The sequence below is a fragment of the Botryllus schlosseri genome, chromosome 6 (genome assembly GCF_051294905.1).
Source record: "Botryllus schlosseri isolate E-star chromosome 6, Bs_hap1, whole genome shotgun sequence".
Classification (NCBI taxonomy): domain Eukaryota; kingdom Metazoa; phylum Chordata; class Ascidiacea; order Stolidobranchia; family Styelidae; genus Botryllus; species Botryllus schlosseri.
In genome coordinates, this window is record NC_137241.1 from 28,255,041 (window position 1) to 28,280,804 (window position 25,764).

A 25,764-nucleotide genomic window follows, 5' to 3' on the forward strand; every position below is an offset into this window, starting at 1 on the left:
GTAAATAAATTGGTATCAAACATCTTACTTCCAGCATTGGTGGGTGCAACCGACCCAGTTCAAACTTACAACAACACGCCCACCAGCTTCTCAGCGAACTGGACCAAAATCGAGGCCACGGTCAAGCACAATATCACAGTTCTCGACCAAAGTGGGAATATTCTCGGTGAAACGATGGGAAAAGGCACTACGGCCTACTTCTCAGGACTTCCGAGTGGAACTCAATTCAATATCACGGTCATGTACATTGACAAGCTTGGTAAAAATGCATCGATATCTGGATATGGAACAACTTGTAAGTAATTACTGAATGTGTGCGGCTGCCGAAATCGATGCAAAAACATTATCACTAAAGTTAATAATTCTAAATATGACTCATATTGCTGTGTACATGCAGGCCCGTAACTATTTTATTTAACTTGGAATTTTTACGCGCTTTGTGCGATTTGATGTCACGAAATTTCTTGATATCAATATGGGTAACCCCACTCCTTAAGGAGGAAATATAAGAATGAAAAAACACATATGAGTGAGTCTAATTGTATCTGCAATTATGATAGAACAATAGTAGAGTCGGCAATTTCCACTCATCATAATATATTATATAGCAAGAATATATAGTAACCAAAATATAGGCTACGGTAAAAAAGTCAGCGGTGATAAATCCTGCTGCAAGGAAGGTAAATAGTGCACCCCGCAAAGAAATGAGAATTGCAAATAATAAAATAGTTTTCCATTTACTTTGGTCTGGTAAATTTATGCGATACCGATATCCTTTGAGTAGCAATGGGCTTTGTCTATTCTATTAGATTTCTGTTCGGAAGTGTTCAGATTAGGGAGGCTCTGCCCGGTCACTTTACAGTAACCACCCACCTGGTTCGCCCTGGAAATGATACGATTCTGACTGAATAGCATATAGAAATGATCTAGTATGGCCACGTGGGCAGGAAAACCAGCATGGATATATAATCAACTGTATCACGGCTAACCAGAATCTGTCTAGTGATATTTACGAACACGTGAGTGAAGATGGTTACGAACTTTCAGAGAGGCTATGTAGATTGTAGACTGCTATATATAGGACGAAAATACGCTTCGGATTTTCAATATAAGTGAAGCGACTACAATCGTTATTTTAATAAATAGTAACTATAAATGATTATTAGTAATACATAGACATATGTAACATGTGTCTTTTTTAGCGGCTACCTATCCGAACGGTCTAACCGTATCAAGTGTGGAGCAGACGACAGTGGTGGTTTCATGGAAACATGTAGCGGGTGCAATAGAATACTTGGTAAGTCTCGTCATTGTGTTTGTGGGCTTGATAAAAACCAGATACAATCTATTCATCAACTTCCCACTATTCTAATGCGGTCAGTCTTATGCACGAGTAATACTTTAACTTCTTCAACGTAAAATACACTGGCACAACAAATATTTGTTCGATAACAACTGCGTCTCTGAATAACCTTGTCCTCGAAAGAAAAACTCTTCCAGATTTCCCCCATAGCTGATGCAATCACCAAACATTGATTTGGAGCTTGCAAAAATCTTTAAAAAAGGTCCCCCACCTCTGTCACATAGACCCATAGTCCTGGACTTCATATTCGAACGTTAGAGCGATGCCACTGTATATACATTGACGGCATAAGGAGCCGGTTAAGCGTTTACTATCCCGTTGCTGATGATAAAATTTTCTCAATCTTTTTAACCCTAAAGTCAATCTTCTCCATAGAACCACAAGCCATTCTCCACGGTCCAAAATGGATCTGCCAGAATGGCTCAAACCATCAAAGATATATCTGATTCTCTCAGAAAGTCTGAGCGTACAATCCGCTATTGCCAACTAGCAGTCACAACAAACCCAGAGTGTTACACTTGAATGCGACCGCTCGCTGAATCAATAGATTCGGAAAGACGCCATCGTTGTCCTGGCCTGGATACCGGGACCCGCTGATATCGGTGGGAATGAGTTAGCCGACAAATTGGCTTGTCAAGCTGCCATGACCGAGATCGAAAGTGCCCCTTCTCAGACACTTCCAGACGAAATTAGCCACACTGAGGCGAAAGCCAAAGTACGGCAATGCTGTAGAGCGGCCTGGGGCGAATATCAACGAAATGAGCGAGAAGTTCACCATAGAATTTTCCATAAGTCATTCATTGACTGATGGCCACTTTCCATCCATGCATCGACATAGGCTCTACGAACGATTAATATTTCGGCTTCGTTAAGTTCATTGCCGCCTGAAAGCGCATTTATACAAAATTGGATGTAGCGATATTGATCTATGCGACCATTGTACAGTACCTGAACCAGTCGAGCATTTGTTGCTGCACTGTCATCGCCACGATTTTAATCGAAACTTTTCAACGTCAGGGCGCGCGAGCTCAAAATCGATGCAACACTCGAAAATCTACTGATCACCCCCGAAATGTTATCTCATGTTGCAGAGCTCGTTCTAGCGTGTAGTAGATACTTGTGAATCGGTTATTACCCACATTATGGTGTACGAGTGTACCGAACGCACGTTCTAGTCCGTGGCGTACCTGGCCGCACAGGCGGAAAGCGTCACTCCCCTTTTGATCAATATTAATAATAATAATAATACCTGCGTGAATGACCTTTACAAATCAACCGACCACAGCGAAGAACACACTACATGATGATGGTGTCCCCAGCACATGACTGCACCATGTTATAAAGATTTAATTTTCAGGTTGCGTGGGGGCGCGGAACGACGACAGAAAAAGGTCTTACATCAACAGTTGATTCCCTAATACCCGGGACGCAATACAACGTGTCAATCGCTGCTACGTTCAGTATTAGCGGGGGAGCCTGGACCACAAATCCGAAACCAGTTTGCTTCACGACAGGTAGGATGAAATGTTTTCGTGCGTATTGAGTAGATTACGTGTTATGACATCGTTTGTCGTTGCAGCACCGGCGAATGTAACGGTCACACCGATAACGGTAATTGGAACAACTGCGGTCGACCTGTCGTGGAATAGCATCAAGAGTGCTGAGAAATACGAAGTCACTCTGAACGCACCGACCGGTCGCGATATCATCCGCACCAACTTTACAACAAACAGTGATAATATTCGAAATCTCATCCCCGGTACTTATTACAATGGATCTATAACCGCATTCAGTCTCTCCGGGAAGAGCTTTCCGAGCGAATTTCACTTCATTACAAGTAACATGAACGTTGAATCATAATTACAGTGATGTACGCTAAAACCGCTTTTATCGAACACATTCAGAGCTCTTAAACGATACCCATAAGGCCAGCGTCACGGAAACTACTGTCAATTCAGTCACAATAGAATGGACTCCCGTTACCGCTGCAACTCATATCTTCGTGGTCGCCGATAAATCAAGCGATGGATCTTTGGTATTTGAAAAGCGGGTGTCGCCTGACGACACGAAAAAAATACTGACTGGCCTCTCGTGCGGGACTAGATATGACATCGCGGTAATTGCAACGAGCAATGTGGGCGCAAACCACAGTTTTAATGCTATTCAAGCACAAACAGGTAAGGACTATACCGAAGACAGTAGTATAGATATACCGCCTCACAACCTCTCCTCGGGGTGAATGCAGTACATTTTAACGCTGGCATATTAAAGACAAAGTTCACTGGACGGATTCAGGATACAATCCTGACTAATTGAAAAATGCTGGTATTATCTCGTAGATTTCGATGAAAGGCTAGGATTGCAAGTACTCCCAGGTACAAAATACTGCCCCATGATCACCAATGTGGATCATGTTCGTATGTTACATTGTAACTGCCCGACAGACAATCTCTTGTTTTCAATCATGTCCCGGTTAGAAACTCATTTACGTTATAACTGGACACTTGAAATACATCTACTATTCAATGCTACTTATTGAGTAAGGTACCACTTATACTTTTACTACATGAGTAGTAATGATGATTACTTCTACCACCTCTGATTAGGTTATGACATCTCGTATACTCAGGGAAGCATTGTGAATATACTGTGGGGTGAATCCAATTTCTATAAATATATAATTTTTCAATGTTTACCGTCCTTTTGATTTAAATATTTATACGTACAGATATACAGCCAATAGATTGGTGGAACATACTTTATGCAACCTCATCTTAATTTCAGAATTGCTGGGACTGAACGAATCGGTTCAAATTTACAACATTACGTCCACAAGCTTATTTGTGAACTGGACCGAAATCGAGGCGGATGTCAAGCACAATATCAAAGTTCTAGACAAAACCGGCAAGATACACGGTAAAACGACGGAAACAGGCAATTCGGCTTACTTCTCTGGACTTCCGAGTGGAACTGAATTCAATGTCACGGTCATGTATTTTGACAAGCTTGGTAACAATGCATCGACGTCTGGATATGGAACAACGCGTAAGAAATTACTGAATACTGTTTGCGGATTACACGCTATTATTCAACAGACCTATACCAAAGCTGATGCAAAAAGCTTATCACCCGTTAATTATCCTGAATATGATTCATTATTTACAAATGCATGGCACTTTAGAATTTTTTCGCGCTTCGAGCAAATTAAATGTCACTGTAGATCAGAGGTCTCAAACACGCGGCCCGCCAGATCATTTTCTGCGGCCCGCGACGACCTTTCAGATTTTCAAATAATTTTACAATATATAAGTGCCACATGTATCTTTTCAAGTTTAAAAGTGAAAATTTGCTCTTAAATTATTGCTCCGAAAGCCTGAAACTATTCATCAAACTTCACTATCCGCGCCCATGCAGTAGAAGATTCACTATTTCGCCACATTTCCAATTCATGACAGTGTTGGAATCAAGTCACTACCTTCGAGTCACAAGTCATTTCGAGTCATTGCACATTTTGACTCGAGTCAAGTCAAGTCAATCGATTTTCGAAAGTGACTCGAGTCAAGTCAAGTCACTCGATTTTTGGAGGTGACTCGAATTAAGTCGAGTCAAGTCAAGTCAAGTCACGAGTCAAGTCACAATTCAAGTCAAATTGCCTTTTCGAAGTATGAGGCATGATTACGTCATTGCATTTTGCCAGCTGTCTGATTAACAGATTGATGTGGTCATTGATTCTGAACCGATGAACGAATATAACGTTAAATATACACGCAAGAAGGCACTGTATCGCTCACATAGGCATAACTGTTCAGTGTTCAGCTACGTAAGTAATTGCATAGCCTCAGTTTATAGGTACCAGCCAAACTTGAATAACGAATTGATAAGATGCAATACATTACTCATTTACATGTTGATATGATACCATTCGAGCCTATACACCAATGGTTGAGGAGTATTCGATTTCAATTTCAATAAAACAAGAGGTTTGGTTAAGGTATAAGAACAGAAAACAGAAATGAATATTATGCTATTAAAATACCTCACTACTAGTTTACGACAACCTAAGCTGTACGCTTCAATTACTACGTGTGTGTTCATTTTATTTATGTGAGATAATGGTGGCTCATTGAAACACACGATCATTGAGTGATTTGTCGCTCTCACGGGTTACACCAGCGTTTCGCGAACAATCCGAACATATGGAAGATACAGTGATTTTTATCGACACCGATTACTTGATGACTTGAAATTGACTCGTGAATTTTGCTACGAGTCACGAGTCAATCCACATTTTTGATGCGCCGAGTCAAGTCAAGTCATTTTTGCAAAGTGATTCGAATCAAGTCAAGTCATACGAAAAATGTGACTCGAGTCTGACTCGAGTCAAGTCATGACTCGAGTCATCCCAACACTGATTCATGATAATAAACCCTGGCCCTTAGACGATAGTCGTTTACAACACTATCCTTATAGACGATTCGTGACTGAAATTCGTGAGTAGAACTTGGACGCGACCTGAATTAGAATTACTCGGACTCGGGCTGACTCGATGGCAAAATGAAAATGACCCGAGTGGACACGGAGTCATGGCAATAGTAATAGATCAGAAGGTCGCAGCGAGGTATTTCGCTTACTAAGCAAGCAACCATTGGCAATCTATTAGTCACATTTGGGATCTCTAAACCATGTTATTAAGGTCACTCAATCATTAATATATTTATAATGTTATTTTACCTCATATTCGAAGGTAATTGACCATGAGCTTAATAACCCACTTATCAGGAGTAGGCCTATACCCGAATCCTAGATTGGGCAACACTGCTAAACCCCAAATGTTGTGATATCAGATCAATCTCTATTATCAATCTGTTAAATTCACAATATTCATAGTAGCTGCAAAATTATAACGTTATAGCTTTTATGACAGCATTATATATTTTTCCGCTCACATGGCGTCTATACCTTATAATTAATATATATCAAATGCAACAACACTTCTATTCAAATAGCTATATAAATGTGATGATTTTTTTCATTGCAAGCCTAAATTGATACAAGAGTAAATACCATTTTTATGAAGTGTGTTGAATGACAGTCTGCAGTATCGGTACACTTTCAATAAGACAACTTCATCCCGTCAACTAATGCCTACTTGGAAAGACATGGAATACCGTTATTGATGCTGCGGCCCGCGGAGTCGTAAAAACTGGAAAATTGGCCCGCGAGCACATTTGAGTTTGAGACCTCTGCTGTAGATATTTCGTTATATAAATATCGGTAACCTAATTGGTAACCCTATTCCAAAAACGAACTATTAGAAGATAAAAACTGCCGTGATTCTCAAAAACGATTTTAATCGTATTCGCAATTAAGATAAAACGGTACCAACATCTCCCGAGGCGGTTGGCGACCGTTGGGATGATTTTAATCTACAGGTGTTCAACCTTTCTGGGGCGGGGCTATTACACGCTAGCATTTCGGCGCTTGTCATGTCCGCCCGACAAAATACTTCACGAAGTGCGATGCTAAATGATTGGCACCAAATCGCCACACCGTGTCTGACAAAACCTACGATGTTGATATGTCCAGACGCCGAAATGGCTATGTTCGAACGTTCTTATCACTGCAGCCTCAGTCCGCGGTACGAATTCATTCCGCAGTAGTAAATAAAGCACCCCTGAAGAATGGGAATTTGGAATGGTTGGGAGTTCCACGTTATCGATATTGAATAACACTTGTCAACACTTATTTTAGGTAAAGTAGGAGTGGTTTTGGGGGTCACGAAGGGCACTGATTCGGAATATGACCATGTTTTTTTTTCAAATTGGCTTTGTTTTGAAGATAACCTTTGGGAGGATTTTGACTTAAATCTCATTTTTCGCTGTATGGACTGATGAAGATACATCTCAGTGGTGTTATAAAGTTCAGAAATGCATACTACTTGTTATTTGTATATACTGATGACTGTTTTGAAACAAAATACAGTAACGTCATTATATTTACGGCTATGAGATTTATCCTAGTTGAAGACGTTTTGGAAAATCATATGCTGTACATAAATAATCTCCAATTACATATGTGCGTATCTCACTGAATAATCAAATAATATTACATTTTTTAAAGTTGTATATGTATGCCATAATTGCGTAAATATGCAAAAAACATGCGAGCCTACGGATGATTACCACTCAACATAGCCGACGTACTCCATATGGGATGGTTGGAGCCCTCAACACAATCGTTGAAACAGCTATAGTATGTAGATATTTCGTCAAAATAGCAAAGTTTACTCTATGTTATGAATTGTCAATGCCAATCCACTATGACGTCACCATTGAATACTGTTGATGTCGTTGCCTAAAAAACATTAAAAGCATGTTGTAAACAAGAGCTTTGTCTTAAACATGTTTGATTTAAATTGATGTTTGTTTTAAATGCAACCACATCAATATGGGTAAACGCACTCCCAAACATAGAAATACAATAATGTAAAAACACACATGATTGCGTCTAATTGTATTCGCAATTATGAAAGTCTATTTGTATTAGCAATCATGATAGAACAATAATAGAGTCGGCAATTTCCCCCAGCATCATAGCAACTGAAATACATACGGAAAAAAGGTCGGCTGTGATAAATCCTGACCTAAGGAAGGTAAATATTCTTCCCGTGAAGAAAATATGTCTAGTGATATTTACGAACATACGATTGAAGATGATTACGCACTTTTAGAGCGGTATGTAGACTGCTATATATGGGGCAAAATACGCTTCGGATTTCAAATATAAGTGAAGCGACTACAAACCTTATTTTATTCAAATCGTAACTATAAATTATATATTAGTAATACAGAGACATATGTAACATAACATGTTCCTTTTTAGTGCCTACCTATCCGAACGGTCTAACCGTATCAAGTGTGGAGCAGACGAAAGTGGTGGTTTCATGGAAAGATGTGGCCGGTGCCATAGAATACAGGGTAAGTCTCATCATCTTGATTGTGGGTTTGATAAGAAACAGATACAATCGATGCATCAACTTCCCACTATTCCAATGCGGTCAGTCTTATGCGCGACAGCTGACTATAGACGAGTATACTACTTTACCTTCTTTAACGCGAACCACATCGGCACGATAACTGTTAATCAGTTGGAAATATTCGTTCGATAACAATTGCTTGAATGACCTTTACAAATCCATCGACTGCAGCGCAGCATACACTACATGACGATGGTATTCCCAGCACACAACTGCACCATGTTATCCAGATTTAATTTTCAGGTTGCGTGGGGGCGCGGAACGATTATAGAAAAAGGTCTCATATCAACAGTTGATTCCCTAATACCCGGGACGCAATACAACGTGTCAATCGCAGCTACGTTCAGTATTAGCGGGGGAAACTGGACCACAAATCCAAAACCAGTTTCTTTCACGACAGGTAGGATGAAATGTTTTCGTGCGTCCTTCGCAGATCACGTGTTATGACATCGTTTGGCGTTGCAGCACCCGCGAATGTAACGGTCACATCGATGACGGTAATTCGAACAACTGCGGTCGACCTGTCGTGGAATAGCATCAAGAGTGCTGAGAAATACGAAGTCTTTCTGAACGCACCGACCGTTGGCGATATCATCCGCACCAACTCTACAACAAACAGTGATAATATTCGAAATCTCATCCCCGGTACTTATTACAATGGATCCATAACCGCATTCAGTCTCTCCGGGAAGAGCTTTCCGAGCGAGTTTAACTTCATTACAAGTAACATGAAGGTTGAATCATAATTAGAGTGATATACGCTAAAACCGCTTTTATCGAATCCATTCAGAGCTCTTAAACGATAGCCATAAGGCCAGCGTCACGGAAACTAATGTCAATTCAGTCACAATAGAATGGACTCCCGTTACCGCTGCAACTCATATTTTCGTGATCGCCAATAAATCAAGCGATGGATCTTTGGTATATGAAAAGCGGGTGTCGCCGGACGACACGAAAAAAATACTGACTGGCCTCTCGTGCGGGACTAGATATGACATCGCGGTAATTGCAACGAGCAATGTGGGCGCAAACCACAGTTTTAATGCTATTCAAGCACAAACAGGTAAGGACTATACCGAATACAGTGGTATAGATATACCGTCTCACAACTTCTTCTCGGGGTAAATGCAGTACATTTTAACGCTGGCATATTAAAAACAAAGTTCACTGGACGGATTCGGGATACAATCCTAACTAACTGAAAATTGCTGGTATTATCTCGTCGATTTCGATGAAAGGCTAGGATTGCAAGGGTCCGTGGACATATGAGCATGCGACATTACAGCAAGCGACACTTCGGCATGCGACAATTTGGCATGCGACACATGAGCATGTGGGTTAAATTACGGGTTAGGGGTAGGTTATGTTAGGTTTATGGTTGGGTTAGGGTTAGGGTTTAGGTTAGGTTAGGCTAGGTTAGGTTAGGTTAGGCTATGTTTCGGGTTAGGGTAAGTTTTTGGGTTATACAGTCACATGCTGAAGTGACGCATGCTGATGTGTTCCATGCTGAACTGTCGTTTTCCATTGTGTCGCATGCTCATATGTCGGGCAACCGATTGCAAGTACTCCCAGGTACAAAATACTGCCCCATGATCACCAATGTGGATCATGTTCGTATGTCACATTGTAACTGCCCGACAGACAATCTCTTGATTTCAATCATGTCCCGGTTAGAAACTCATTTACGATGTAACTGGACACTTGAAATACATCTACTATTCGAAGCTACTTATTGAGTAAGGTACCACTTATACTTTTACTACACGAGTAGTAATGATGATTACTTCTACCACCTCTGATTAGGTTATGACATCTCGTATACTCAGAGAAGCTTTGTGAATATACTGTGGGGTGGATCCAATTTCTATAAATATATAATTTTTCAATGTTTACCGTCCTTTTGATTTAATTATTTATACGTACAGATATAAAGTCAATAGATTGGTGGAACATACTTTATGCAACCTCATCTTAATTTCAGAATTGTTGGGACTGAACGAATCGGTTCAAATTTACAACATCACGCCCACAAGCTTCTTTGTGAACTGGACCGAAATCGAGGCGGATGTCAAGCACAATATCACAGTTCTAGACAAAACTGGAAAGATCCACGGTAAAACGACGGAAACAGGCAATTCGGCTTACTTCTCTGGACTTCCGAGTGGAACTGAATTCAATGTCACGGTCATGTATTTTGACAAGCTTGGTAACAATGCATCGATGTCTGGATATGGAACAACGCGTAAGAAATTACTGAATACTGTTTGCGGATTACACTGTATTATTCAACGGACCTACCGAAGCTGATGCAAAAAGCTTATCACCCAAGTTAATAATCCTGAATTTGATTCATTATTTACAAATGTATGGCACTTGGGCATTTTTTCGCGCTTCGAGCAAATTAAATGTCACTGTAGATATTTCTTTATATAAATATGGGTAACCCCATTCCAAAAACGTATAAATATTGGTAACCCCATTCCAAAAGCAAACTATTAGAAGATAAAAACAGGCGTGATTCCCAGAAATGATTTTAATCGTATTCGCAATTAGGATAAAACGGTACCAACATCTCCCGAGGCGGTTGGCGACCGTTGGGATGATTTTAATCTACAGGTGTTCAACCTTTCTTGGGCGGGGCTATTACACGCTAACATTTCGGCGCTTGTCATGTCCGCCCGACAAAATACTTCACGAAGTGCGATGCTAAATGATTGGCCCCAAATCGCCACACCGTGTCTGACAAAACCTACGATGTTGATATGTCCAGACGCCGAAATGGCTATGTTCGAACGTTCTTATCACTGCAGCCTCAGTCCGCGGTACGAATTCATTCCGCAGTAGTAAATAAAGCACCCCTGAAGAATGGGAATTTGGAATGGTTGGGAGTTCCACGTTATCGATATTGAATAACACTTGTCAACACTTATTTTTGGTAAAGTAGGAGTGGTTTTGGGGGTCACGTAGGGCACTGATTCGGAATATGACCATGTTTTTTTTTCAAATTGGCTTTGTTTTGAAGATAACCTTTGGGAGGATTTTGACTTAAATCTCATTTTTCGCTGTATGGACTGATGAAGATACATCTCAGTGGTGTTATAAAGTTCAGAAATGCATACTACTTGTTATTTGTATATACTGATGACTGTTTTGAAACAAAATACAGTAACGTCATTATATTTACGGCTATGAGATTTATCCTAGTTGAAGACGTTTTGGAAAATCATATGCTGTACATAAATAATCTCCAATTACATATGTGCGTATCTCACTGAATAATCAAATAATATTACATTTTTTAAAGTTGTATATGTATGCCATAATTGCGTAAATATGCAAAAAACATGCGAGCCTACGGATGATTACCACTCAACATAGCCGACGTACTCCATATGGGATGGTTGGAGCCCTCAACACAATCGTTGAAACAGCTATAGTATGTAGATATTTCGTCAAAATAGCAAAGTTTACTCTATGTTATGAATTGTCAATGCCAATCCACTATGACGTCACCATTGAATACTGTTGATGTCGTTGCCTAAAAAACATTAAAAGCATGTTGTAAACAAGAGCTTTGTCTTAAACATGTTTGATTTAAATTGATGTTTGTTTTAAATGCAACCACATCAATATGGGTAAACGCACTCCCAAACATAGAAATACAATAATGTAAAAACACACATGATTGCGTCTAATTGTATTCGCAATTATGAAAGTCTATTTGTATTAGCAATCATGATAGAACAATAATAGAGTCGGCAATTTCCCCCAGCATCATAGCAACTGAAATACATACGGAAAAAAGGTCGGCTGTGATAAATCCTGACCTAAGGAAGGTAAATATTCTTCCCGTGAAGAAAATATGTCTAGTGATATTTACGAACATACGATTGAAGATGATTACGCACTTTTAGAGCGGTATGTAGACTGCTATATATGGGGCAAAATACGCTTCGGATTTCAAATATAAGTGAAGCGACTACAAACCTTATTTTATTCAAATCGTAACTATAAATTATATATTAGTAATACAGAGACATATGTAACATAACATGTTCCTTTTTAGTGCCTACCTATCCGAACGGTCTAACCGTATCAAGTGTGGAGCAGACGAAAGTGGTGGTTTCATGGAAAGATGTGGCCGGTGCCATAGAATACAGGGTAAGTCTCATCATCTTGATTGTGGGTTTGATAAGAAACAGATACAATCGATGCATCAACTTCCCACTATTCCAATGCGGTCAGTCTTATGCACGACAGCTGACTATAGACGAGTATACTACTTTACCTTCTTTAACGCGAACCACATCGGCACGATAACTGTTAATCAGTTGGAAATATTCGTTCGATAACAATTGCTTGAATGACCTTTACAAATCCATCGACGGCAGCGCAGCATACACTACATGACGATGGTATTCCCAGCACACAACTGCACCATGTTATCCAGATTTAATTTTCAGGTTGCGTGGGGGCGCGGAACGATTATAGAAAAAGGTCTCATATCAACAGTTGATTCCCTAATACCCGGGACGCAATACAACGTGTCAATCGCAGCTACGTTCAGTATTAGCGGGGGAAACTGGACCACAAATCCAAAACCAGTTTCTTTCACGACAGGTAGGATGAAATGTTTTCGTGCGTCCTTCGCAGATCACGTGTTATGACATCGTTTGGCGTTGCAGCACCCGCGAATGTAACGGTCACATCGATAACGGTAATTCGAACAACTGCGGTCGACCTGTCGTGGAATAGCATCAAGAGTGCTGAGAAATACGAAGTCTTTCTGAACGCACCGACCGTTGGCGATATCATCCGCACCAACTCTACAACAAACAGTGATAATATTCGAAATCTCATCCCCGGTACTTATTACAATGGATCCATAACCGCATTCAGTCTCTCCGGGAAGAGCTTTCCGAGCGAGTTTAACTTCATTACAAGTAACATGAAGGTTGAATCATAATTAGAGTGATATACGCTAAAACCGCTTTTATCGAATCCATTCAGAGCTCTTAAACGATAGCCATAAGGCCAGCGTCACGGAAACTAATGTCAATTCAGTCACAATAGAATGGACTCCCGTTACCGCTGCAACTCATATTTTCGTGATCGCCAATAAATCAAGCGATGGATCTTTGGTATATGAAAAGCGGGTGTCGCCGGACGACACGAAAAAAATACTGACTGGCCTCTCGTGCGGGACTAGATATGACATCGCGGTAATTGCAACGAGCAATGTGGGCGCAAACCACAGTTTTAATGCTATTCAAGCACAAACAGGTAAGGACTATACCGAATACAGTGGTATAGATATACCGTCTCACAACTTCTTCTCGGGGTAAATGCAGTACATTTTAACGCTGGCATATTAAAAACAAAGTTCACTGGACGGATTCGGGATACAATCCTAACTAACTGAAAATTGCTGGTATTATCTCGTCGATTTCGATGAAAGGCTAGGATTGCAAGTACTCCCAGGTACAAAATACTGCCCCATGATCACCAATGTGGATCATGTTCGTATGTCACATTGTAACTGCCCGACAGACAATCTCTTGATTTCAATCATGTCCCGGTTAGAAACTCATTTACGATGTAACTGGACACTTGAAATACATCTACTATTCGAAGCTACTTATTGAGTAAGGTACCACTTATACTTTTACTACACGAGTAGTAATGATGATTACTTCTACCACCTCTGATTAGGTTATGACATCTCGTATACTCAGAGAAGCTTTGTGAATATACTGTGGGGTGGATCCAATTTCTATAAATATATAATTTTTCAATGTTTACCGTCCTTTTGATTTAATTATTTATACGTACAGATATAAAGTCAATAGATTGGTGGAACATACTTTATGCAACCTCATCTTAATTTCAGAATTGTTGGGACTGAACGAATCGGTTCAAATTTACAACATCACGCCCACAAGCTTCTTTGTGAACTGGACCGAAATCGAGGCGGATGTCAAGCACAATATCACAGTTCTAGACAAAACTGGAAAGATCCACGGTAAAACGACGGAAACAGGCAATTCGGCTTACTTCTCTGGACTTCCGAGTGGAACTGAATTCAATGTCACGGTCATGTATTTTGACAAGCTTGGTAACAATGCATCGATGTCTGGATATGGAACAACGCGTAAGAAATTACTGAATACTGTTTGCGGATTACACTGTATTATTCAACGGACCTACCGAAGCTGATGCAAAAAGCTTATCACCCAAGTTAATAATCCTGAATTTGATTCATTATTTACAAATGTATGGCACTTGGGCATTTTTTCGCGCTTCGAGCAAATTAAATGTCACTGTAGATATTTCTTTATATAAATATGGGTAACCCCATTCCAAAAACGTATAAATATTGGTAACCCCATTCCAAAAGCAAACTATTAGAAGATAAAAACAGGCGTGATTCCCAGAAATGATTTTAATCGTATTCGCAATTAGGATAAAACGGTACCAACATCTCCCGAGGCGGTTGGCGACCGTTGGGATGATTTTAATCTACAGGTGTTCAACCTTTCTTGGGCGGGGCTATTACACGCTAACATTTCGGCGCTTGTCATGTCCGCCCGACAAAATACTTCACGAAGTGCGATGCTAAATGATTGGCCCCAAATCGCCACACCGTGTCTGACAAAACCTACGATGTTGATATGTCCAGACGCCGAAATGGCTATGTTCGAACGTTCTTATCACTGCAGCCTCAGTCCGCGGTACGAATTCATTCCGCAGTAGTAAATAAAGCACCCCTGAAGAATGGGAATTTGGAATGGTTGGGAGTTCCACGTTATCGATATTGAATAACACTTGTCAACACTTATTTTAGGTAAAGTAGGAGTGGTTTTGGGGGTCACGAAGGGCACTGATTCGGAATATGACCATGTTTTTTTTTCAAATTGGCTTTGTTTTGAAGATAACCTTTGGGAGGATTTTGACTTAAATCTCATTTTTCGCTGTATGGACTGATGAAGATACATCTCAGTGGTGTTATAAAGTTCAGAAATGCATACTACTTGTTATTTGTATATACTGATGACTGTTTTGAAACAAAATACAGTAACGTCATTATATTTACGGCTATGAGATTTATCCTAGTTGAAGACGTTTTGGAAAATCATATGCTGTACATAAATAATCTCCAATTACATATGTGCGTATCTCACTGAATAATCAAATAATATTACATTTTTTAAAGTTGTATATGTATGCCATAATTGCGTAAATATGCAAAAAACATGCGAGCCTACGGATGATTACCACTCAACATAGCCGACGTACTCCATATGGGATGGTTGGAGCCCTCAACACAATCGTTGAAACAGCTATAGTATGTAGATATTTCGTCAAAATAGCAAAGTTTACTCTATGTTATGAATTGTCAATGCCAATCCACTATGACGTCACCATTGAATACTGTTGATGTCGTTGCCTAAAAAACATTAAAAGCATGTTGTAAACAAGAGCTTTGTCTTAAACATGTTTGATTTAAATTGATGTTTGTTTTAAATGCAACCACATCAATATGGGTAAACGCACTCCCAAACATAGAAATACAATAATGTAAAAACACACATGATTGCGTCTAATTGTATTCGCAATTATGAAAGTCTATTTGTATTAGCAATCATGATAGAACAATAATAGAGTCGGCAATTTCCCCCAGCATCATAGCAACTGAAATACATACGGAAAAAAGGTCGGCTGTGATAAATCCTGACCTAAGGAAGGTAAATATTCTTCCCGTGAAGAAAATATGTCTAGTGATATTTACGAACATACGATTGAAGATGATTACGCACTTTTAGAGCGGTATGTAGACTGCTATATATGGGGCAAAATACGCTTCGGATTTCAAATATAAGTGAAGCGACTACAAACCTTATTTTATTCAAATCGTAACTATAAATTATATATTAGTAATACAGAGACATATGTAACATAACATGTTCCTTTTTAGTGCCTACCTATCCGAACGGTCTAACCGTATCAAGTGTGGAGCAGACGAAAGTGGTGGTTTCATGGAAAGATGTGGCCGGTGCCATAGAATACAGGGTAAGTCTCATCATCTTGATTGTGGGTTTGATAAGAAACAGATACAATCGATGCATCAACTTCCCACTATTCCAATGCGGTCAGTCTTATGCACGACAGCTGACTATAGACGAGTATACTACTTTACCTTCTTTAACGCGAACCACATCGGCACGATAACTGTTAATCAGTTGGAAATATTCGTTCGATAACAATTGCTTGAATGACCTTTACAAATCCATCGACTGCAGCGCAGCATACACTACATGACGATGGTATTCCCAGCACACAACTGCACCATGTTATCCAGATTTAATTTTCAGGTTGCGTGGGGGCGCGGAACGATTATAGAAAAAGGTCTCATATCAACAGTTGATTCCCTAATACCCGGGACGCAATACAACGTGTCAATCGCAGCTACGTTCAGTATTAGCGGGGGAAACTGGACCACAAATCCAAAACCAGTTTCTTTCACGACAGGTAGGATGAAATGTTTTCGTGCGTCCTTCGCAGATCACGTGTTATGACATCGTTTGGCGTTGCAGCACCCGCGAATGTAACGGTCACATCGATAACGGTAATTCGAACAACTGCGGTCGACCTGTCGTGGAATAGCATCAAGAGTGCTGAGAAATACGAAGTCTTTCTGAACGCACCGACCGTTGGCGATATCATCCGCACCAACTCTACAACAAACAGTGATAATATTCGAAATCTCATCCCCGGTACTTATTACAATGGATCCATAACCGCATTCAGTCTCTCCGGGAAGAGCTTTCCGAGCGAGTTTAACTTCATTACAAGTAACATGAAGGTTGAATCATAATTAGAGTGATATACGCTAAAACCGCTTTTATCGAATCCATTCAGAGCTCTTAAACGATAGCCTTAAGGCCAGCGTCACGGAAACTAATGTCAATTCAGTCACAATAGAATGGACTCCCGTTACCGCTGCAACTCATATTTTCGTGATCGCCAATAAATCAAGCGATGGATCTTTGGTATATGAAAAGCGGGTGTCGCCGGACGACACGAAAAAAATACTGACTGGCCTCTCGTGCGGGACTAGATATGACATCGCGGTAATTGCAACGAGCAATGTGGGCGCAAACCACAGTTTTAATGCTATTCAAGCACAAACAGGTAAGGACTATACCGAATACAGTGGTATAGATATACCGTCTCACAACTTCTTCTCGGGGTAAATGCAGTACATTTTAACGCTGGCATATTAAAAACAAAGTTCACTGGACGGATTCGGGATACAATCCTAACTAACTGAAAATTGCTGGTATTATCTCGTCGATTTCGATGAAAGGCTAGGATTGCAAGTACTCCCAGGTACAAAATACTGCCCCATGATCACCAATGTGGATCATGTTCGTATGTCACATTGTAACTGCCCGACAGACAATCTCTTGATTTCAATCATGTCCCGGTTAGAAACTCATTTACGATGTAACTGGACACTTGAAATACATCTACTATTCGAAGCTACTTATTGAGTAAGGTACCACTTATACTTTTACTACACGAGTAGTAATGATGATTACTTCTACCACCTCTGATTAGGTTATGACATCTCGTATACTCAGAGAAGCTTTGTGAATATACTGTGGGGTGGATCCAATTTCTATAAATATATAATTTTTCAATGTTTACCGTCCTTTTGATTTAATTATTTATACGTACAGATATAAAGTCAATAGATTGGTGGAACATACTTTATGCAACCTCATCTTAATTTCAGAATTGTTGGGACTGAACGAATCGGTTCAAATTTACAACATCACGCCCACAAGCTTCTTTGTGAACTGGACCGAAATCGAGGCGGATGTCAAGCACAATATCACAGTTCTAGACAAAACTGGAAAGATCCACGGTAAAACGACGGAAACAGGCAATTCGGCTTACTTCTCTGGACTTCCGAGTGGAACTGAATTCAATGTCACGGTCATGTATTTTGACAAGCTTGGTAACAATGCATCGATGTCTGGATATGGAACAACGCGTAAGAAATTACTGAATACTGTTTGCGGATTACACTGTATTATTCAACGGACCTACCGAAGCTGATGCAAAAAGCTTATCACCCAAGTTAATAATCCTGAATTTGATTCATTATTTACAAATGTATGGCACTTGGGCATTTTTTCGCGCTTCGAGCAAATTAAATGTCACTGTAGATATTTCTTTATATAAATATGGGTAACCCCATTCCAAAAACGTATAAATATTGGTAACCCCATTCCAAAAGCAAACTATTAGAAGATAAAAACAGGCGTGATTCCCAGAAATGATTTTAATCGTATTCGCAATTAGGATAAAACGGTACCAACATCTCCCGAGGCGGTTGGCGACCGTTGGGATGATTTTAATCTACAGGTGTTCAACCTTTCTTGGGCGGGGCTATTACACGCTAACATTTCGGCGCTTGTCATGTCCGCCCGACAAAATACTTCACGAAGTGCGATGCTAAATGATTGGCCCCAAATCGCCACACCGTGTCTGACAAAACCTACGATGTTGATATGTCCAGACGCCGAAATGGCTATGTTCGAACGTTCTTATCACTGCAGCCTCAGTCCGCGGTACGAATTCATTCCGCAGTAGTAAATAAAGCACCCCTGAAGAATGGGAATTTGGAATGGTTGGGAGTTCCACGTTATCGATATTGAATAACACTTGTCAACACTTATTTTAGGTAAAGTAGGAGTGGTTTTGGGGGTCACGAAGGGCACTGATTCGGAATATGACCATGTTTTTTTTTCAAATTGGCTTTGTTTTGAAGATAACCTTTGGGAGGATTTTGACTTAAATCTCATTTTTCGCTGTATGGACTGATGAAGATACATCTCAGTGGTGTTATAAAGTTCAGAAATGCATACTACTTGTTATTTGTATATACTGATGACTGTTTTGAAACAAAATACAGTAACGTCATTATATTTACGGCTATGAGATTTATCCTAGTTGAAGACGTTTTGGAAAATCATATGCTGTACATAAATAATCTCCAATTACATATGTGCGTATCTCACTGAATAATCAAATAATATTACATTTTTTAAAGTTGTATATGTATGCCATAATTGCGTAAATATGCAAAAAACATGCGAGCCTACGGATGATTACCACTCAACATAGCCGACGTACTCCATATGGGATGGTTGGAGCCCTCAACACAATCGTTGAAACAGCTATAGTATGTAGATATTTCGTCAAAATAGCAAAGTTTACTCTATGTTATGAATTGTCAATGCCAATCCACTATGACGTCACCATTGAATACTGTTGATGTCGTTGCCTAAAAAACATTAAAAGCATGTTGTAAACAAGAGCTTTGTCTTAAACATGTTTGATTTAAATTGATGTTTGTTTTAAATGCAACCACATCAATATGGGTAAACGCACTCCCAAACATAGAAATACAATAATGTAAAAACACACATGATTGCGTCTAATTGTATTCGCAATTATGAAAGTCTATTTGTATTAGCAATCATGATAGAACAATAATAGAGTCGGCAATTTCCCCCAGCATCATAGCAACTGAAATACATACGGAAAAAAGGTCGGCTGTGATAAATCCTGACCTAAGGAAGGTAAATATTCTTCCCGTGAAGAAAATATGTCTAGTGATATTTACGAACATACGATTGAAGATGATTACGCACTTTTAGAGCGGTATGTAGACTGCTATATATGGGGCAAAATACGCTTCGGATTTCAAATATAAGTGAAGCGACTACAAACCTTATTTTATTCAAATCGTAACTATAAATTATATATTAGTAATACAGAGACATATGTAACATAACATGTTCCTTTTTAGTGCCTACCTATCCGAACGGTCTAACCGTATCAAGTGTGGAGCAGACGAAAGTGGTGGTTTCATGGAAAGATGTGGCCGGTGCCATAGAATACAGGGTAAGTCTCATCATCTTGATTGTGGGTTTGATAAGAAACAGATACAATCGATGCATCAACTTCCCACTATTCCAATGCGGTCAGTCTTATGCACGACAGCTGACTATAGACGAGTATACTACTTTACCTTCTTTAACGCGAACCACATCGGCACGATAACTGTTAATCAGTTGGAAATATTCGTTCGATAACAATTGCTTGAATGACCTTTACAAATCCATCGACGGCAGCGCAGCATACACTACATGACGATGGTATTCCCAGCACACAACTGCACCATGTTATCCAGATTTAATTTTCAGGTTGCGTGGGGGCGCGGAACGATTATAGAAAAAGGTCTCATATCAACAGTTGATTCCCTAATACCCGGGACGCAATACAACGTGTCAATCGCAGCTACGTTCAGTATTAGCGGGGGAAACTGGACCACAAATCCAAAACCAGTTTCTTTCACGACAGGTAGGATGAAATGTTTTCGTGCGTCCTTCGCAGATCACGTGTTATGACATCGTTTGGCGTTGCAGCACCCGCGAATGTAACGGTCACATCGATAACGGTAATTCGAACAACTGCGGTCGACCTGTCGTGGAATAGCATCAAGAGTGCTGAGAAATACGAAGTCTTTCTGAACGCACCGACCGTTGGCGATATCATCCGCACCAACTCTACAACAAACAGTGATAATATTCGAAATCTCATCCCCGGTACTTATTACAATGGATCCATAACCGCATTCAGTCTCTCCGGGAAGAGCTTTCCGAGCGAGTTTAACTTCATTACAAGTAACATGAAGGTTGAATCATAATTAGAGTGATATACGCTAAAACCGCTTTTATCGAATCCATTCAGAGCTCTTAAACGATAGCCATAAGGCCAGCGTCACGGAAACTAATGTCAATTCAGTCACAATAGAATGGACTCCCGTTACCGCTGCAACTCATATTTTCGTGATCGCCAATAAATCAAGCGATGGATCTTTGGTATATGAAAAGCGGGTGTCGCCGGACGACACGAAAAAAATACTGACTGGCCTCTCGTGCGGGACTAGATATGACATCGCGGTAATTGCAACGAGCAATGTGGGCGCAAACCACAGTTTTAATGCTATTCAAGCACAAACAGGTAAGGACTATACCGAATACAGTGGTATAGATATACCGTCTCACAACTTCTTCTCGGGGTAAATGCAGTACATTTTAACGCTGGCATATTAAAAACAAAGTTCACTGGACGGATTCGGGATACAATCCTAACTAACTGAAAATTGCTGGTATTATCTCGTCGATTTCGATGAAAGGCTAGGATTGCAAGTACTCCCAGGTACAAAATACTGCCCCATGATCACCAATGTGGATCATGTTCGTATGTCACATTGTAACTGCCCGACAGACAATCTCTTGATTTCAATCATGTCCCGGTTAGAAACTCATTTACGATGTAACTGGACACTTGAAATACATCTACTATTCGAAGCTACTTATTGAGTAAGGTACCACTTATACTTTTACTACACGAGTAGTAATGATGATTACTTCTACCACCTCTGATTAGGTTATGACATCTCGTATACTCAGAGAAGCTTTGTGAATATACTGTGGGGTGGATCCAATTTCTATAAATATATAATTTTTCAATGTTTACCGTCCTTTTGATTTAATTATTTATACGTACAGATATAAAGTCAATAGATTGGTGGAACATACTTTATGCAACCTCATCTTAATTTCAGAATTGTTGGGACTGAACGAATCGGTTCAAATTTACAACATCACGCCCACAAGCTTCTTTGTGAACTGGACCGAAATCGAGGCGGATGTCAAGCACAATATCACAGTTCTAGACAAAACTGGAAAGATCCACGGTAAAACGACGGAAACAGGCAATTCGGCTTACTTCTCTGGACTTCCGAGTGGAACTGAATTCAATGTCACGGTCATGTATTTTGACAAGCTTGGTAACAATGCATCGATGTCTGGATATGGAACAACGCGTAAGAAATTACTGAATACTGTTTGCGGATTACACTGTATTATTCAACGGACCTACCGAAGCTGATGCAAAAAGCTTATCACCCAAGTTAATAATCCTGAATTTGATTCATTATTTACAAATGTATGGCACTTGGGCATTTTTTCGCGCTTCGAGCAAATTAAATGTCACTGTAGATATTTCTTTATATAAATATGGGTAACCCCATTCCAAAAACGTATAAATATTGGTAACCCCATTCCAAAAACAAACTATTAGAAGATAAAAACAGGCGTGATTCCCAGAAATGATTTTAATCGTATTCGCAATTAGGATAAAACGGTACCAACATCTCCCGAGGCGGTTGGCGACCGTTGGGATGATTTTAATCTACAGGTGTTCAACCTTTCTTGGGCGGGGCTATTACACGCTAACATTTCGGCGCTTGCAATGTCCGCCCGACAAAATACTTCACGAAGTGCGATGCTAAATGATTGGCCCCAAATCGCCACACCGTGTCTGACAAAACCTACGATGTTGATATGTCCAGACGCCGAAATTGCTATTTTCGAATGTTCTTATCACTGCAGCCTCAGTCCGCGGTACGAATTTAATCCGCAGAAGTAAATAATGCACCCCTGAAGAGTGGGAATTGAGAATGGTTCGGAATTCCACGTTATCGATATTGAATAACATTGATCAACACTTATTTCAGGCAGAGCAGGAGTGGTTTTGGAGGTCACGAAGAGCACTGATTCGGAATATGACCTTGTTATTTTTCAAATTGGCTGGCTTTGTCTTGAAGATAATTTCTGGCTAATTTTGACTTAAATCTCATTTTTCGTTGTATGGGCTGATGAAAATACATCTCAGTGGTGTTATAAAGTTCAGAAATGCATACTACTTGTTATTTGTATATACTGATGACTGTTTTGAAACAAAATACAGTAACGTCATTATATTTACGGCTATGAGATTTATCCCAGTTGAAGACTTTTTTCGGACATCATGTACTGTACATAAATGATTTCCAATTACATATGTACCTATCTCCCTAAATAATCAAATATTATTGCATTTTCTAAAGTTGTATATGTATGCCATATTTGCGTAAATATGCAAAAAACATGCGAGCCTACGGATGATTAACACCCAACATAGCCGACGTACTCCATATGGGATGGTTGGAACCCTCAACATATTCGTTGCAACAGCTAGATATTTCGTCAAAGGAGTAAAGTTTACCCTATGTTATGAATTGTCAATGTCAATCCACTATGACGTCACCATTGAATACTCTCGACGTCGTTGCCTAAAAAAGCATTAAAAGCATGTTGTAAACAAGAGCGTTGTCTTAAACATGTTTGATATAAATTGATGTTTGATTTAAATGCAACCACATCAATATGGGTAAACGCACTCCCAAACAAGGGAATAGAATAATGTAAAAACACATATGCTTGCGTCTAATTGTATTCGCAATTATGGAAGTCTATTTGTATTAGCAATTATGACAGAACAATAATAGAGTCTGTAATTTCCCCCAGCATCATAGCAACTGAAATACACACGGCAAAAAGGTCGGCGGTGATAAATCCTGACCTAAGGAAGGTAACTATGCTTCCCGTGACGAAAATATGTCTAGTGATATTTACGAACATACGATTGAAGATGATTACGCACTTTTAGAGTGGTATGTAGACTGCTATATACGGGGCATATATATGTAACATAACAGGTGCCTTTTTAGTGCCTACCTATCCGAACGGTCTAACCGTATCAAGTGTGGAGCAGACGAAAGTCGTGGTTTCATGGAAAGATGTGGCTGGTGCCATAGAATACAGGGTAAGTCACATCATCGTGATTGTGGGTTTGATAAGAAACAGATACAATCGATGTATCAACCTTCCGCTATTCCAATGCGGTCAGTCTTATGCACGACGAGACAAGCATACTACTTTACCTTCTTTAACGCAAACTACATCAGTACGATAATTGTTAAACAGACAGAAATATTCGTTCGATAACAATTGCTTGAGAGAGTAGCTCAAGAGAAAAAGAGCCAGACAGCATTGTTGCGTCCCAATGCCAATCTCCATAACAATGAAAAATTCGAGGCTGATTGTGGGAGTTCCAGGGCTACGAGCGGAATAAAATTTACATTTTCGTAATCAGTGCAGAGTCAGCTTTCGATTGATACCCGTTTTACCAAATTTAATGCTCGGCAAGCCGGTCAAAAATGACCGTCAAATTGCCTGTAGTCAAATGGAAATTGTGACGTGATGCAATTTCACTGAGCCGTGAGATTTGTCCCTGTGGACACCATATAGGACACTATGATACAACTGTTCATCAAACTGAGGTATAGTTTTTTCGTCACAACTGTATGAATGACCTTTATAAATCAGCCGACTTATTCGAAACATACAGATGGTGGCGCCGGCACGCGGCGGCATCATGGTATCCAATTCTAATTTTAAGGTTGAGTGTGGTGGCGTAGCGACGAGAACAAAAGGTCTTCCAACAGCAACAATTTATTCCCTAACACCTGGGACGCAATACAACGTGTCAATTGCAGCTACGTACAGTATTAGCGAGGACGCGTGGACCACAAATCCAAGACCAGTTTCCTTCACGACAGGTTGGAGAAAATGTCTTCGTGTGCAGATTTCGTGTTTTTACATCGGTTACCGTTGCAGCACCCGCGAATGTAACGCTCACGACAGTTATTGTAATTAGCACAACTACGGCGGACCTGTCGTGGAATATTGTCAAGAGCGCTGAGGAATATGAAGTCATTCTGACCCCATCGACTGTAGGCGATATCATTCGAACCAACGTTACAAAAAAAGGTGATCGAGTTGAAAATCTCATCCCCGGTACAGAATACATTGGATCTGTAACCGCATTCAGTCTCTCCGGAAAGAGCTTTCCGACCGAACTGAACTTCACTACAGGTAACGGAAGTTGAATCACAATAACGGTGATGTGCGCTCGCTTTATCGAATCCATTCAGAGCTTTTAAGCGAACACCACAACGCCAGAGTCACAGAAACTACTGCCAATTCGGTCACGGTAGAATGGACTCCCGTTAACGCTGCAACTCATATCTACGTGGTCGCCAGGAAATCTAGCAATGGGTCTCTGGTATTTGAAGAGGATGTGCCGGGCAACGACACGCAAACGACAGTGGCTGGCCTCTCGTGCGGAACTAGATACGACATTGCGGTAATAGCAACGAGCAATGCGGGCGCAAACCGCAGTTTCCTTGTAATACCTGCGCAAACCGGTAAGAACTATCGAAGACAGCAGTACCGCTGCAATGAGTAATATCTTGCAGAAACCAGTTTTTGGATTTGTTTCATCACAGAATATAATTTCGAACATTGCTCTATTAGTGGAGTCATAATACGTTGTT

General features: G+C 40.1%; 1 protein-coding gene across 7 annotated transcripts in view; it reads left to right on the forward strand.

Moving 5' to 3' along the window:
* Positions 1-25,764, forward strand: part of LOC145441974 (uncharacterized) — a 128,389-nt gene that overhangs the window by 75,698 nt on the left and 26,927 nt on the right. For 4 of the 7 annotated variants that reach the window (XM_080319936.1, XM_080319930.1, XM_080319931.1 and 1 more), the window contains 30 exons: positions 35-295; positions 1,203-1,297; positions 2,721-2,877; positions 2,943-3,200; positions 3,268-3,540; positions 4,148-4,408; positions 8,246-8,340; positions 8,643-8,799; positions 8,865-9,122; positions 9,190-9,462; positions 10,381-10,641; positions 12,466-12,560; positions 12,863-13,019; positions 13,085-13,342; positions 13,410-13,682; positions 14,290-14,550; positions 16,375-16,469; positions 16,772-16,928; positions 16,994-17,251; positions 17,319-17,591; positions 18,199-18,459; positions 20,284-20,378; positions 20,681-20,837; positions 20,903-21,160; positions 21,228-21,500; positions 22,108-22,368; positions 24,097-24,191; positions 24,828-24,987; positions 25,046-25,303; positions 25,363-25,635. In XM_080319936.1, the coding sequence (XP_080176062.1) occupies positions 35-295; positions 1,203-1,297; positions 2,721-2,877; positions 2,943-3,200; positions 3,268-3,540; positions 4,148-4,408; positions 8,246-8,340; positions 8,643-8,799; positions 8,865-9,122; positions 9,190-9,462; positions 10,381-10,641; positions 12,466-12,560; positions 12,863-13,019; positions 13,085-13,342; positions 13,410-13,682; positions 14,290-14,550; positions 16,375-16,469; positions 16,772-16,928; positions 16,994-17,251; positions 17,319-17,591; positions 18,199-18,459; positions 20,284-20,378; positions 20,681-20,837; positions 20,903-21,160; positions 21,228-21,500; positions 22,108-22,368; positions 24,097-24,191; positions 24,828-24,987; positions 25,046-25,303; positions 25,363-25,635 (6,267 nt within the window). The remainder of the gene's footprint in view (positions 1-34; positions 296-1,202; positions 1,298-2,720; positions 2,878-2,942; positions 3,201-3,267; positions 3,541-4,147; positions 4,409-8,245; positions 8,341-8,642; positions 8,800-8,864; positions 9,123-9,189; positions 9,463-10,380; positions 10,642-12,465; positions 12,561-12,862; positions 13,020-13,084; positions 13,343-13,409; positions 13,683-14,289; positions 14,551-16,374; positions 16,470-16,771; positions 16,929-16,993; positions 17,252-17,318; positions 17,592-18,198; positions 18,460-20,283; positions 20,379-20,680; positions 20,838-20,902; positions 21,161-21,227; positions 21,501-22,107; positions 22,369-24,096; positions 24,192-24,827; positions 24,988-25,045; positions 25,304-25,362; positions 25,636-25,764) is intronic. The other 3 variants (XM_080319934.1, XM_080319933.1, XM_080319935.1) reach the window with 3 other exon arrangements.